The 14,735-nt window shown below is 42.7% G+C and overlaps 1 protein-coding gene across 4 annotated transcripts in view; it reads right to left on the bottom strand.

The window, feature by feature from the left end:
* Positions 1-14,735, bottom strand: part of SGK3 (serum/glucocorticoid regulated kinase family member 3) — a 449,614-nt gene that overhangs the window by 40,016 nt on the left and 394,863 nt on the right. For all 4 annotated transcript variants that reach the window (XM_069220281.1, XM_069220279.1, XM_069220282.1 and 1 more), the window contains one exon: positions 3,030-3,119. In XM_069220281.1, the coding sequence (XP_069076382.1) occupies positions 3,030-3,119 (90 nt within the window). The remainder of the gene's footprint in view (positions 1-3,029; positions 3,120-14,735) is intronic.

The following is a 14,735-nucleotide window of genomic DNA, read 5'->3' as shown; positions in this document are numbered from 1 at the left end:
GCTGTTACTTTGCGAAGTATCACTAAGCTTTTACTATTAAATTGGCTGGAAAAGATACATAAGAGACTGTCTATAAAGTCCCTTAAAGATATAGATTTGTTTACCCAAAATTTCCAAGAAGTTAAATTTATCATTTTTCAATGTACGGCTGAGCTTTGATTAAGTATTCAAAATAAAAATAAGGGAGAAGCTGTCTGCCTTATATTCTGATCTGATACTGCTAAATGCTCAAAACTAAACATCATAAAACAGCTAAACAAATATAGATTAGGTTTCCCAATATCAACAGCTACCCTCACTTGTTATGATAAGAATAAAAACTTAAATGGAAAACGTCAGTGTAGTGAGGACAATGTTCAATTTTTTTAATAATCACATTTTATATATTTTGTGCAGAGAACAGAACAGAGAAAAACAAACCAATTAACCAGTGTTATCATTTTGTATGGTTCATCGGAAAGAACATAAGATACATTACATAATTTCAAATACCGGTCAAATTATAGAACTACCACCATTTTCCCAAACTCTTCTGGTGTTTATGTGGATAGCTTCTAGCTTTGTAGATAGGTTTTTTCAATTTAGCACACCAATCCATTGCAGTTTCCCATTCGGCCATGGAGAGGGGTCCAGGAGATTTCCAACGTCTGACAATACCTCATTTGGCTATAGTTGTACCTGTGCAAACCACAGTACCATCCCACTATGGCCACCCATGTCCTTCAAAATGCCAGCAATGCAATTCAAGGTTAGCAGTAAACGGGTCTCTTCCAATTTAGGACACTAATCCACTGTAGTTCGCCATTTGGCCAGGCACGGGGGTCCGGGAGATTTCCAACACTGGACAATATCTCATTTGGCTATAATTGTACCTGTGCCAACCAAAGTACCCTCATTCCTTCGGCCAGCCATGCCCTCCAAGATGCCCAGCAATGCACTTCAGGGGCAGCTGCAAACTGGTCTCTCTAGTGTTCTGGACAGCATGAGGAACAATGTCCGACCAGTAGCACTCAATGACAGAAATAGGCTTACAAAAGTGAAAAAACGACTTTAGGAGTTTTTCACTGCAACATGTAAAACTGAGGTACACATGTCCTACATTTTAAATACAACGCACCCTGGCCCATGAGCCTTTACTGCCTTCCTTAGGGGTGACTTAGAAGTATTGAAAGGGAAGTATTTGACCTGGCAAAAGGGTTACTTTTCCAGGTCAAAATGGCAGTTTAAAACTGCACTACGGGCGGAAGTGGCAGGCATGAGACATGTTTTAAAAAGCTATGTTAATAGGTGGCGCAAGTAGTGCTGCAGTCCCACTGGTTTCATATAATTCACATGCCCTGGGTATTTATAATACCATTTACTAGGGACTTACAAGAAAATTAAAAGAGCTAATTAGGTGTAGTCCAATTTTACCATGTTTGAGGGAGAAAGCACAAGCACTAGCTAACAGTGGTAAAGTGCTCTGAGCCTTAAAGTCAACAGAAACAAACTCAGCCAAACAGGAGGGGAGAAGCCAAAATGTTTGGGGGAATACCACGTCAAGGATGTCAGGACTAACAGCAAGTTTATGCATGCATGTGTTAGGAATAGGTCGACAATTTGATAGGCAATGACCCTTGTTACTTTCTGGACCTATATGGCATATTTCTACGTTAAAATAAGATGCAGCCTATCATCTACGCGATATAAATGTTGTGGATACTTGTAGAGTAAACAGTACGGGATGCCTAACACACTGGAGAGCCACAGCCCATAAAGGTACACTGGATAAGAAAAAACAAAGTAAGCTCTATGAAGCCTGGCAGGGTGTGTTCTTCAATAGAAAAGGTGGGTCAGCGGGTGAGAGTGGTTGTTCAATAAACGAGTATGGACTACTTAGGTATTTGAGCATTATTTACATCTTTTTTCTTGAAACTGTAAGATAGCTTGTATGTTTCAGTGAGTAGGAAAGAGATGAATAACGTGTACATAATCTTCTGGAAATTATGAGCAATAAAATTAAAATAAATGGTGCAATATTTGAAAATTGGAAAAGTCAATAGTTTAGTTGAATGATTTGCAGCAAACAGAGCGCAAGGATAAAGGAAGCACATGGCCAAACGTAGTTCAAGTCTTCTCACACAGATCACTCAATATGGCTATCTTTCACCATGGGCCTGAATATGAGTCAGGTGGATGGTTATTTCGGGGGGAGATACTTCTCTGCCCAATTCCAAATGGGCATCTGTTTCAAAATCTAAAATTACATGTTCTACAAAACGAGACCTGTAATTTTGAGTCCAGAAACACTGGACCTACTTTTCACCAGCCTGCATCCAGTAAATTCTGGCTGACTGAGCAGGGATGTGGGCTAAGGGAAAACAGTATTCTATTGGCAAGGGGGAGTAGACAATGCCTTCCTTTGGCTCATCAGGTCCTGCTCCATGCCTCAAGGCCCCACCAACGTCCAATATCCATCGCCTACCTCCTCACCAACAGAGCTCAGGTCCAAAGGTGGATGCCTAAGGCTACGGATAAATTACCTCCTTACATGCTAGAGGAAGGTGGGAGCAGAGGACTGGAGGGTTTTTTTGTGGGGGAGGGCAAGTATTTAATTGCGGCGGGGGGAACAAAGAAAGCTGCACCCAAGCTGCAAGAGCCCATCTGCATGCTCCCAACCCCATTTTACAAATTGCTATGTTGCAACCAGCCCCTCCCTTGGCTCCCATTTACCACTTAGGAGTAAGTGGTAAATGTGGGATGTCCTGTTTAACTCTTAATTACTGGCTAGAAATTGTAGTGCTGGCCCTAGTAAATCCGATATCCATGCACCGGCCAACTCTGTTTATCATGGTCCATGTGTTGTTTAAATTATGGACTAAATTTTTAAGCGTTTCTTTGGTCTTGTGTATAGGAGTCCAATTGTATTTACAATAAACTTAATCCCTTAATTTCCTAACTTCCTTACTTCTGTTGTTGATATATATACATGTGATGTATTTTTTCGCTAGTGTGATGAACATCATTAGTAAAAGTGTCTGTGTGCTTACCACATTAGGATTGAAAGGGGGTGGGATCTTCTTTTCCTCAAGGTCACTCCAGTTTATGGTTGCGAAGAAAGGGTGGGTTTGAATGTCAAGCTGCAACAAAAAAGATGTTTTAGTTCATTAACCAGAAATCAGTTTGGTTTACTTTTATCTTTGCCTATTCATGCCGGCTGATATCTCGGAGGATGCACGCCCTTTGGCTTCCATAGTGTAACACATAGGGGCTAGTAATGAAAATGTCACTTACCCAGTGTACATCTGTTCGTGGCATTAGTCGCTGCAGATTCACATGTTTAGCACAGTCCGCTGCCTGGTGTTGGGCTCGGAGTATTACAAGTTGTTTTTCTTCGAAGAAGTCTTTTTTGGTCACGGGACCGAAGGACTCCTCCTTCTTCGGCTCCATTGCGCATGGGCGTCGACTCCATCTTAGATTGTTTTCCCCGCAGAGGGTGAGGATGGAGTTGTTTGCTTATAGTGCCCATGCAATGGAGTGAATACGTATGTACATAAAAGGTTTATAATAATTATTTACAAATGTACAAATGTTTAAGATTTAAGATTTACTTCTAAACGGCTACAGGCTTCCCGGGGAGGCGGGAGGGCACATGTGAATCTGCAGCGACTAATGCCACGAACAGATGTACACTGGGTAAGTGATATTTTCATTTCGATGGCATATGTTGCTGCAGATACACATGTTTAGCATAGACTATAAAGCAGTTACCTCCCCTAAAAGCGGTGGTTTAGCCTGTAGGAGTTGAAGTAGTTTGGAATAATGTTCTTAGTACAGCTTGGCCCACTGTAGCTTGTTGTGCATTTAGTACGTCTACACAGTAGTGTTTAGTAAATGTATGAGGCGTAGACCAGGTTGCAGCCTTACATATTTCGCTCATAGGAATGTTTCCTAGAAAGGCCATTGTAGCACCTTTCTTTCTGGTTGAGTGTGCCTTTGGTGTAATAGGCAATTCTCTCTTGGCTTTAAGATAGCATGTTTGAATACATCTGACTATCCATCTAGCAATGCCTTGTTTAGAGATTGGATTTCCTATGTGTGGTTTTTGAAAAGCTATGAACAGTTGTTTTGTTTTCCTGATTAGCTTTGTTCTGTCAATGTAGTACATTAGTGCTCTTTTGATGTCTAATGTATGTAGTGCCCTTTCAGCCACGGAATCTGGCTGTGGGAAGAACACTGGTAATTCTACTGTTTGATTTAAATGGAATGGTGAGATGACTTTTGGTAGAAATTTTGGATTTGTTCTTAGAACTATTTTATTTTTGTGTATTTGAATAAATGGTTCTTGTATGGTAAATGCCTGTATTTCACTTACTCTTCTGAGGGATGTGATTGCAATGAGAAATGCGACTTTCCACGTTAGATATTGCATTTCACAGGAATGCATGGGTTCGAAAGGTGGACCCATGAGTCTTGTTAAGACGATGTTAAGGTTCCATGAAGGAACTGGTGGTGTTCTTGGTGGTATAATTCTTTTTAGTCCTTCCATGAATGCTTTAATAACTGGTATTCTAAATAGAGACGATGAATGAGTAGTTTGTAGGTAAGCAGATATTGCTGCGAGGTGTATTTTTATAGATGAAAAAGCGAGGTTTGCTTTTTGCAAATGTAGTAAGTATCCCACTATGTCCTTTGTAGAGGCATGCAATGGTTGGATTTGATTGGTATGGCAGTAGCAAACAAATCTTTTCCACTTAGATGCATAGCAGTGTCTAGTGGAAGCTTTTCTAGCTTGTTTTATGACCTCCATACATTCTTGTGTGAGGTCTAAGTGTCCGAATTCTAGGATTTCAGGAGCCAAATTGCTAGATTCAATGATGCTGGGTTTGGATGCCTGATCTGTTGTTTGTGTTGTGTTAACAGATCTGGTCTGTTGGGTAGTTTGACATGCGGTACTAGTGAAAAGTCTAGTAGAGTTGTGTACCAAGGTTGTCTTGCCCATGTGGGTGCTATTAGTATGAGTTTGAGTTGGTTGTGACTCAACTTGTTTACTAGATATGGAAGAAGAGGGAGAGGGGGAAAAGCGTATGCAAATATCCCTGACCAACTCATCCATAGAGCATTGCCTTGTGATTCGCGGTGTGGGTACCTGGATGCGAAGTTTTGGCATTTTGTGTTTTCTTTTGTTGCGAACAAATCTATCTGGGGTGTTCCCCAAATTTGAAAGTATTTGTTCAGAATTTGGGGGTGAATTTCCCATTCGTGGACTTGTTGGTGGTCTCGCGAAAGGTTGTCTGCTAGTTGGTTTTGGATCCCTGGAATAAATTGTGCTATTAGGCGAATGTTGTTGTGAATCGCCCACTGCCATATTTTTTGTGTTAGGAGGCACAATTGTGTTGAGTGTGTTCCTCCTTGTTTGTTTAAATAATACATTGTTGTCATGTTGTCTGTTTTGACAAGAATGTATTTGTGTGTTATTATGGGTTGAAAGGCTTTTAACGCTAGAAATACTGCTAACAGTTCTAGGTAATTGATATGAAATTTTGTTTGGTGTACATCCCATTGTCCTTGAATGCTGTGGTGATTGAGGTGTGCTCCCCACCCTGTCATGGAAGCATCTGTTGTTATAACGTATTGAGGCACTGGGTCCTGAAATGTCCGCCCTTTGTTTAAATTGTTGCTGTTCCACCATAGAAGCGAGAGGTATGTTTGGCGGTCTACCAACACCAGATCTTGAAGTTGACCCTGTGCCTGTGACCATTGTGATGCTAGGCACTGTTGTAAGGGTCGCATGTGTAGTCTTGCGTTTGGGACAATGGCTATGCATGATGACATCATGCCTAGAAGTTTTAGCACCAATTTTGCTTGTATTTTTTGGTTTGGAAACAGAGCACTTATTACTTTGTGGAATGCTTGCACTCTTTGTGGACTTGGAGTGGCAATTCCTTTTGATGTGTTGATGGTTGCCCCTAGATATTGTTGTGTCTGACACGGTTCGAGGTGTGATTTTGTATAGTTGATGGAGAAACCCAGTTTGTGAAGGGTTTGTATGACATATGTGGTGTCGTTTGTGCACTTCTTTACTGTATTGGTCTTGATTAGCCAATCGTCCAGGTAGGGAAACACGTGTATCTGTTGTCTTCTGATATGTGCTGCTACTACTGCTAGACATTTTGTGAACACTCTTGGTGCAGTTGTTATTCCGAATGGTAAGACTTTGAATTGGTAATGTATTCCTTTGAATACGAACCTTAGGTACTTTCTGTGAGAAGGGTGTATCGGTATATGAAAGTACGCATCTTTTAGGTCTAATGTGGTCATGTAATCCTGCTGTTTGAGCAGTGGAATGATGTCTTGTAGTGTGACCATGTGGAAGTGGTCTGATATGATGTAGGTATTTAGTGTCCTGAGATCTAATATTGGTCTTAATGTTTTGTCTTTTTTTGGAATCAGAAAGTACAGGGAGTAAACTCCTGTGTTTTTTTGTTGTACTGGTACTAGCTCTATTGCATCCTTTTGCAGTAGTGCTTGAACCTCTAGTCCTAAAAGTTCTAAATGTTGTGGTGACATTTTGCGTGTTTTTGGAGGGATGTTTGGTGGGAATGTGTGGAATTCTATGCAATATCCATGTTGGATTATTGCTAATACCCAATTGTCTGTTGTAATCTGTTGCCAAGATTGGTAGAATTGGCTTAGTCTTCCCCCCACTGGTGTTGAGTGAAGGGGTTGTGTGACTTGAAAGTCACTGTTTAGGTGGAGGTGTTTTTGGAGTTTGGAATCTTCCCCTACTCCTTGGGAATTGACCCCCTCTATATCCCCTGAAACCTCCCCTTTGGAATGAACCCTGATATGGTGTGGTTCTTGTTTGTTGGCTGGTGGTGTCTGTGGGTTGGCCACGAACCCCCCCTCTAAATGGTGTTTTTCTAAAAGAGCCTCTGCTCTGCGGGGAGTAGAGTGCGCCCATGGCTTTGGCCGTGTCTGTGTCCTTTTTAAGTTTTTCAATGGCTGTGTCCACTTCAGGGCCAAAAAGTTGTTTCTCGTTGAAGGGCATATTAAGGACAGCCTGCTGGATTTCAGGTTTGAAGCCTGAAGTGCGTAGCCAAGCGTGTCTCCTTATGGTGACAGCGGTGTTGACTGTTCTTGCTGCAGTATCGGCTGCGTCCAGTGAAGAGCGGATTTGATTGTTTGAGATCGTTTGTCCCTCTTCAACTATTTGCTGCGCCCTTTTTTGGTATTCCTGGGGAAGATGGTCTACGAGAAGTTGCATCTCGTCCCAGTGTGCGCGGTCATATCTGGCCAGCAGCGCTTGTGAATTTGCGATGCGCCACTGGTTGGCTGCCTGTGATGCTACTCTTTTTCCTGCCGCATCAAATTTTCGGCTTTCTTTGTCCGGAGGTGGGGCGTCGCCAGATGTATGGGAATTTGCTCTCTTGCGAGCTGCCCCTACTACCACGGAGTCAGGTGGTAACTGTGAAGTAATAAACACTGGGTCTGTGGGTGGTGGTTTGTATTTCTTATCCACCCTTGGGGTGATGGCTCTTGATTTTACGGGCTCTTCAAAAATTTGTTTTGCGTGCCGTAACATCCCTGGTAGCATTGGGAGACATTGATATTGGCTGTGTGTAGCTGAGAGGGTGTTAAATAAAAAATCATCCTCTATAGGATCGGAATGCAGTTGGACATTGTGGAAGTCTGCTGCCCTAGCCACCAGTTGCGAGTATGAGGTACTGTCCTCTGGCGGTGATGGCTTTGTGGGGTATGAATCGGGATCATTGTCCGGCACTGGGGTGTCATACAGGTCCCAAGCGTCTTGATCCTGATCGTAATGACTTATGGTAGTTTGCGCTGGTGAGTGCATTTGTGGCGGTGTTTGTGCCGGCGATGCCTGTGGTGGAGAGGGCGGAGGCGTGACTTTTTTAACCACTTTGGCTTGTGGTTGTGCGTCATCCTTTGGGAGTCCGATCCTTCTTTTCCTCATTATTGGGGGAAGGGTTGATATCTTCCCTGTGTCTTGCTGGATGTATAGTCTCTTTTGTGTGTAGTCCGATTCTACACTTTGGAGCTCTTGTCCAAATTTGTGCATCTGGCCACTTATTCCTTGTTCCTCTGTGTAGGATGAAGGTGTGGAACTTTTCGGCGCCGAGAGATCTTTTTTCGGCTTCGGCGCCGACAGGATTTTTGTGGCTTTCGGCAGTGTGTCTCGATGCCGATGTTTTTCGGTGCCGGCATCTTGCTTTTGCCTCTCGGCGCCGCTATCTCGGCTCCGAGGTTGCTCCATGGCGGTCCCTCGACCGGAGTCGGGTGTCTTCGCTATGGGCGTGCCCTTTTTCGGCGCCTTCGACGGTTCGCCGGTTTTATGGGTCGAGCCATGGCCTGTTGGCAGTGGCGTCCCCTGGGCTTTTGTCTTCTCAATGGTTTTACTTTTCGACGTCTTACTCACTGTTTGTAGCTGTTCTTCGACGTCGGAGTCTCCGGATTCTGATTCCGGAACCGAGAATGTTTCCTCTTCCTCGTCGAAACGTTGTTTTGTCGGCGTAGAAGCCATTTGAAGACGCCTGGCTCTTCGGTCCCGGAGTGTTTTTCTGGACAGGAAGCCTCGACAGGCCTCACAGGTATCCTCCTTGTGCTCGGGGGACAAGCACAAGTTACAGACCAAGTGCTGATCTGTATAAGGATACTTACTGTGACATTTTGGGCAGAAACGAAACGGGGTCCGTTCCATCGGCTTCGATGTTGCACGCGGTCGGGCCGACCAGGCCCCGATGGGGGATCGAAACTACCCCAAAGTCTTCCGATGATCGGTGTCGATGTACCTAACTATCCCGATACCGAACGGAACAATACCGACGCTTTCTTCCGAGATTCTGACTAACTTTCCGAACCGAAACACGGAGCGAAAAGGAATACGTCCGAACCCGACAGCGGAAAAAAACAATCTAAGATGGAGTCGACGCCCATGCGCAATGGAGCCGAAGAAGGAGGAGTCCTTCGGTCCCGTGACCAAAAAAGACTTCTTCGAAGAAAAACAACTTGTAATACTCCGAGCCCAACACCAGGCAGCGGACTGTGCTAAACATGTGTATCTGCAGCAACATATGCCATCGAACACCTCTATCTATACCGTGTCAGTATATCAAGTTCAAGTCCACTATAACTACCACGTTTTGGTCTGTATCGAGGGTGGATTGGGTCCTCTGTACAGAGTTCCTATGCTAAGTGTTGACTACACTTACTTGCTCTGCTACTATTCAACATAATTAGCCCTCCCTCAGCATGAAATGGGCTGGGGTGCAATGTATGGGGAACCTAGGCCAAGGTCCTTATGCAGTGTTCACAGCTAAAGGTTTGTGTCCTTGTTTGAAGCAAAATGGGAGCCTGAGTGTGCTGAATAGGTTAAACCTCTCCCCGTCCTTCCTTCTTGGTGGTGCCCCATTTTTGGAGTTCAGGCTTGGATGACTTGATCTTGATTAAAGACTCTTTTGTGCATGTTAATTTCTGCTCCTCAGTAGTTAGAAGGAGGGCTGTAATTTCTCAAATACTCCCTTTAGGGTAACTTTTGGAAGCTTGGAACGTGCTTGTAGCCGGCTAATCTTCCACTGTATTCCTCCCCAATCCAACCCTAGGTAGTTTTCTTTGCTGAAGGCTTCAACGTTATGTTTGAAATAGACTGTGGAGGATTCCCCCACTCAAGGTTGAGAAAAGAGGAACACTCCCACTTTTTAGGATTGTCTTGGAAGATTGGGCCTTGCTCACTGCAATTTGGCTAATCATCTACCTTCCAGTCTACACAGGTTTGAAACATGCTGGTGTGGGAAAACAACTTTCACTTTGCTCTTTTGAAAGTTGGCCTCATGATTGGAGCAGTGTTATCACTCTGATCATGTTGGCCCTCACATGAGCGCATTTATTCTTAAAGAGACTAAATTAGCCCACAGCACATATTATGATTTGTCACGCTCAAATATACATTATTGCTGTAGCGCAATCATGTGGAAATATCATCACTTTCTACACTAAATCTCCATTAGTCTGGAAAGCTCATAAATACTTATTTAGACAGAAAAAACACTGCAATTTGGATACAATAAGAGCTAGCTAAAAATATGAAAGCTTGCTGCAATCAGCTCATTTCAGTTACAAAAAATAATTTGACTAAGGGGCTTGTAAAAAGGTTAATTATAATTGGCAAATGGGAAGAACCTTGCCAAATCAACATTTTAGAGAAATAAGTGGAAAACAGAATTGAGCAAATAAGGCTGCGTAAGAAGAACCCAAAATGCTGTACGAACAACTTACTGCATATGTGACTCATACATGAGAACTTGATTTACAAGAGTCTTAGGAGAATATTGGTTTGGGGGAACATGAGATAACACTAATTCGAAACCGTTTAACTGCTGCAGGCAAAGATAATCAGGTGACTTGAAGTTGAATAACTAATATTGCTCTTCTTAGAACAGAGAAAGATGGCCCTGTCATCGAGTGTTTTGATGTCAGTGGACAGGCCTTTGACAATACATCGCGTTTAACCGCTAAAGGTAGTGGAAATACTGTGCTAACTACAGATTAGTGTATACAGGGGGGTAAAGTGGGACTACTATGGCAAATGACTGACAATAGTCTCCCAGCATCTTAAAGAGCTCATATTCTGGAAGTTCCATGAAATATGCATCGTCTCCAACATCCAAAACTGGGATAAGGAAATATTACGTGCTTATCATTTGTCATGAATTTGCAAATCTAATGTGAACACTAATAAAAGAATCATATATCCCATTCCCTATAGACACATATCTTCAACAATGTTTGGTGTGTGTATGTTTTGGATATTTCTAAACTGCTAACATAGGTCGCTAGCCACACAGAAATGAGCTGGGAGCAAGCTCCTGAGGTGATAGATATGAGGGAGAGGACAGAGGGAGGAGGTAGACCTAGTGGAAGGGGGTCAGAAGTCAAGAATATCTGAGATTGTGTTTCTAAAGGAGGAGTATTTTCAGTTTCTTCCTGAATTATAGGAGGGTTAATGCTGTTCTGATGTTGGAGAGCATGGTGGTTCAGAAGCTGGGGTCACAGTCCAATGAGGCTTGTTGTCTCCTTCCTACAGTGTTTACTCTCTAAGCTGAAGATGCTGCAAATCCACTCCTGGTATCTTCAACAATGTCTAAACAGGTATTAATTGAAATAACAATTTAAACAACAGAATGAATAAGAAAACAATACAAAAAGGGAAGCATCAAGTTTAATACTGCAAGTATATTTAAAGATCATTAAACACACAACTGTAACAGCAACCACATTTATCTAAAACACCAAAGGAAAAAAAGAAAAGAAAACAGCATTTAAGCAATGCTTATAAGATTTTACTACATGAATTTGATAGTAGTGGAAGGTTTTTGAATATCATGTAATACATCAAAAGCTGAAACTTAATGTTTCAAATGTCGACGGCATTCCAACCTGGTAGCTTAAGGTCATCATGAGGACATATTTGCACATAGAAAATTTTGTGCTGCTCGATGTGTCAAAAAATGCAGTAACGACAACTGAGGGGAATGTGGTGTTTGTTCAAGAATCAATCACCAAAGTATTCCAACCAACTACTGCAAATAGTAGACACAGTATAGGACAAGAGGTAGCAATGCCCGAGACCTCTCAAAAATATAAGGGCCTAACTAGGCCAGGAGTGAAACCATATAGTCTAATTGAATTCTGCAGACACTTGGCCCACAGCACGACACAGATGAATCATTAACATCTTAGTGCCAAAGAAGGGGCTCGCCTTCAAATAGAGGAATTTTGTGTGGAGCCTTGGAGGGATATAGCAATCACCCCGTGGTAAGACATAACGGCAACTTCTCGACTTCTAACACTGACCTTCAGATATTGTTAGTTTGTTAGCTAGGTAGATAGGTATTGGTGTAAAAGGCTTATTGGTGATGCAGCTGATTTTGAAGACGATCTGGGATTGCAGGAGGAGATAGTGTCAATCCTTTAGTGCAAGGGTGATGTAGTCAGATTTCTTCAGCGCCTGGATGACCCATTCTTTTGAGTGAAGGATGTTATTCAAAGAAACTGGGAAGCTGGTGAGCAGGGTGTTGCCTGCGTCTAGGTGAGAGAGTGTAAGGCTTGCACTGTCATTCTGAAATCTTCTCCTGGGGGAAATGATTACACTTTTTTCAGGAGAGAGTTGGAACTAGACTGGTTTGGTCTTCTTGCCAATCTGTTGCGTGAGTGATGGAAGTGAGTTTAGGGTGAATCTGAGGGAGGGACTTGGCCTGTTCTGTCAGTAACAGTGTGATGTCTCTTAGGTTTCAGTTGGAGAACCAGGAGTGAATTGGAAAACATTTGATATTGCTGGCAAACAGCTCGAATTCAGTCTTTATGGGGTTTAGCATCACATGGTTTGGTTGCGTTCAAGGCAGGCTATGAGTCTAGGTATGTCACTGGTTGAGTGGGATTTTGAAACAGAATGAGGTGGACACTGATATTGCTCTCTGCAAATGTAGCACCCAAGGGTTTCAAAAAGCGGTTGAAAATAGTGGGTGACAGATTGGAGCCGAAGCGGACTCTGTAGGTTCAGACCTGGTAGATCGTATCTGAAGAAGCTACTCTTAATTAGTGAGATAGGATGTGAACCACAGTAGGGCTATGCCATTAAAGCCCATGCAGAGCTTTCACGGTATGGATCATTGCTAGATGGTCAGCAGTTTTGAAAGCTTTGGTGAAATATAACAGAACCAGGTGTAGTAATTCAGGTTTAATTTGTTTAATATGATAAGAATGTTTGGAATGTATACACCGGGATAGTTCTTCAGAATCCTGGCGTTGTGCTGGTCAATCTTGGTCAGTTTCCGGGTGACTAGCGAAGAGAGGATCACGCTTGTTCTGGTGTCCTGTAATAAACAGTTTTATGCCTTTTATTACCGTGTGGTGTCACCTTCAACATTTTGGTTGCGTTAGCCAGCCACACATGGTGACATTGACCTCAGGATTCAGCATGAGTATAAGTTACAGCCCGTATTATTTTCGGGCCACAAGTGTCACTCATGTGAAGGTCGGATGTGCCAAACGACAAGGATCGTGGGAAGAGAAGTAAAGTGTGGCAAAGTGGGTGAGGCAAGGCTATGGGGTACTGCGCAGCATGTTGGCTTGTTCGGTGTGAGTGCTGCCAGTGGTCTGTTGTAATTCAGTGCAAGCGCAGAGGGTGGACTTTTGAAATCCTCTGTGCAGGTAACGGTCAGCACGCTGTGCAGTATGCCTTTCATGCCCTTCTTGCCCGCTTTCACTCACCGAGTTGTGAATGCTGAGTTGGGACCAATAATAATTTCCATGGACACGTCCTGTTTGGATCAGGATCTCCTCTTTTTCCTTCTTCCGACTGAGAGGATGTGCTTGTACCAGCACATAGAAGTTTGTAGCGGAAAGTACCTTGGCAACTTCAACTTAAGAATACTTTGTTTTGGTTTCTGCACATTGATTGCCTTTGAAGGAAATTATCTTAGCAAACATGGCATCCTTTTCTATAGTAATTCCACCATCATTTTTAGCACAGCATGGAGAACCATCTATTCAATGGGAGGAGTGGATAAATCTGTTTGATAATTATCTCATAGCACTAAATCGGCTAGAATTTACCCCCTGAAAGGAAAAAAGCATTGTTATTAGGCAGCAACGAGGCTCACCATATTTTTAAATACTTACCCCAGATTAGGAAGTGACAATCAACCTATGAATGATGTTTACGAGGAGGCCTAACTGTGTTTAGAAAACAAATTCACAAAAGAAGAAAACACTGTAATGTCATGCTACAAGTTTTATACAAGGTCGCAAAAAACTGGTGAATCAGTGGAAGATTTTGTTTCAGGGTTACATGACCTGTCAATAAAATTCAAATTTAGTCAGATGACGAATGAGCTGATCAGAGACCAACTTATTATTCAGTGCTACAGCAAAAAAAAAAAAAACACAAGAACACCTGTGAGCTAAGAACCCATCATTGAAAGATGCTATCTCGATCGCCAAGGTGGAGGAAGTATCGGAACATTGCATTAGGGAAATGGGCAGAAAAGAGTTGGTGGGCACGGAAAGAGAAATTGTTGCTGTCAACAAGAAGGATGAGAGGATGAAAGGAGTAACCAACAAGTATGAGGTTAAAGCACAGAGAGGGGCTACGTCCAAAGATTGCTCAAGGTGTGGTAGCTTGTACCATTCCAGTGATTCCAAGTGGTGCTTTGCACCTAATAAGGAGTTAAGGAATTGTGGGCGCAAAGACCGCTATGCTCGTGCTTGCAAAGGGATGAGTAAATCTCAAGTGGCTGTTACCAAGGACATGATCTGTGAATAGGACAACAAGGAACGATTTTTGATGGTCCTTTCTGGAGTAGAGGAAATTGACAGACAAGTTAGACCAAAAGCCTCCTTTGAAATTTTGGGCAAACTTGTTGAACTTATAGTAAACTCTGGTTCGTTGTACACTATTGCGCTGAAGAAAATGTGGAGGAAGGAGTGGCCGCAAGTTTCTCTGTTGCCCAAGGCCATAAATCGAGCGGGATAACTGGGAGGGATGATAGAGGTGTCAGGGTACTTTTTATACCCTATTGAATTTAAAACATAAGACATTGTGGGAAAGGTCTATAAGGATGAAGACAGCCCACCTATTTTGAGATGGATACATTAATTTGATTTGCACATTCTCATTGATTCTCATGCTCCTGGTCAGGTATTGTCTGTGACTGATGTGAATATAAAAGAGGTGT

Source organism: Pleurodeles waltl, chromosome 2_2, assembly GCF_031143425.1.
Source record: "Pleurodeles waltl isolate 20211129_DDA chromosome 2_2, aPleWal1.hap1.20221129, whole genome shotgun sequence".
Taxonomy (NCBI): Eukaryota; Metazoa; Chordata; class Amphibia; order Caudata; family Salamandridae; genus Pleurodeles; species Pleurodeles waltl.
This window is presented reverse-complemented; position numbering and strand designations above follow the sequence as displayed.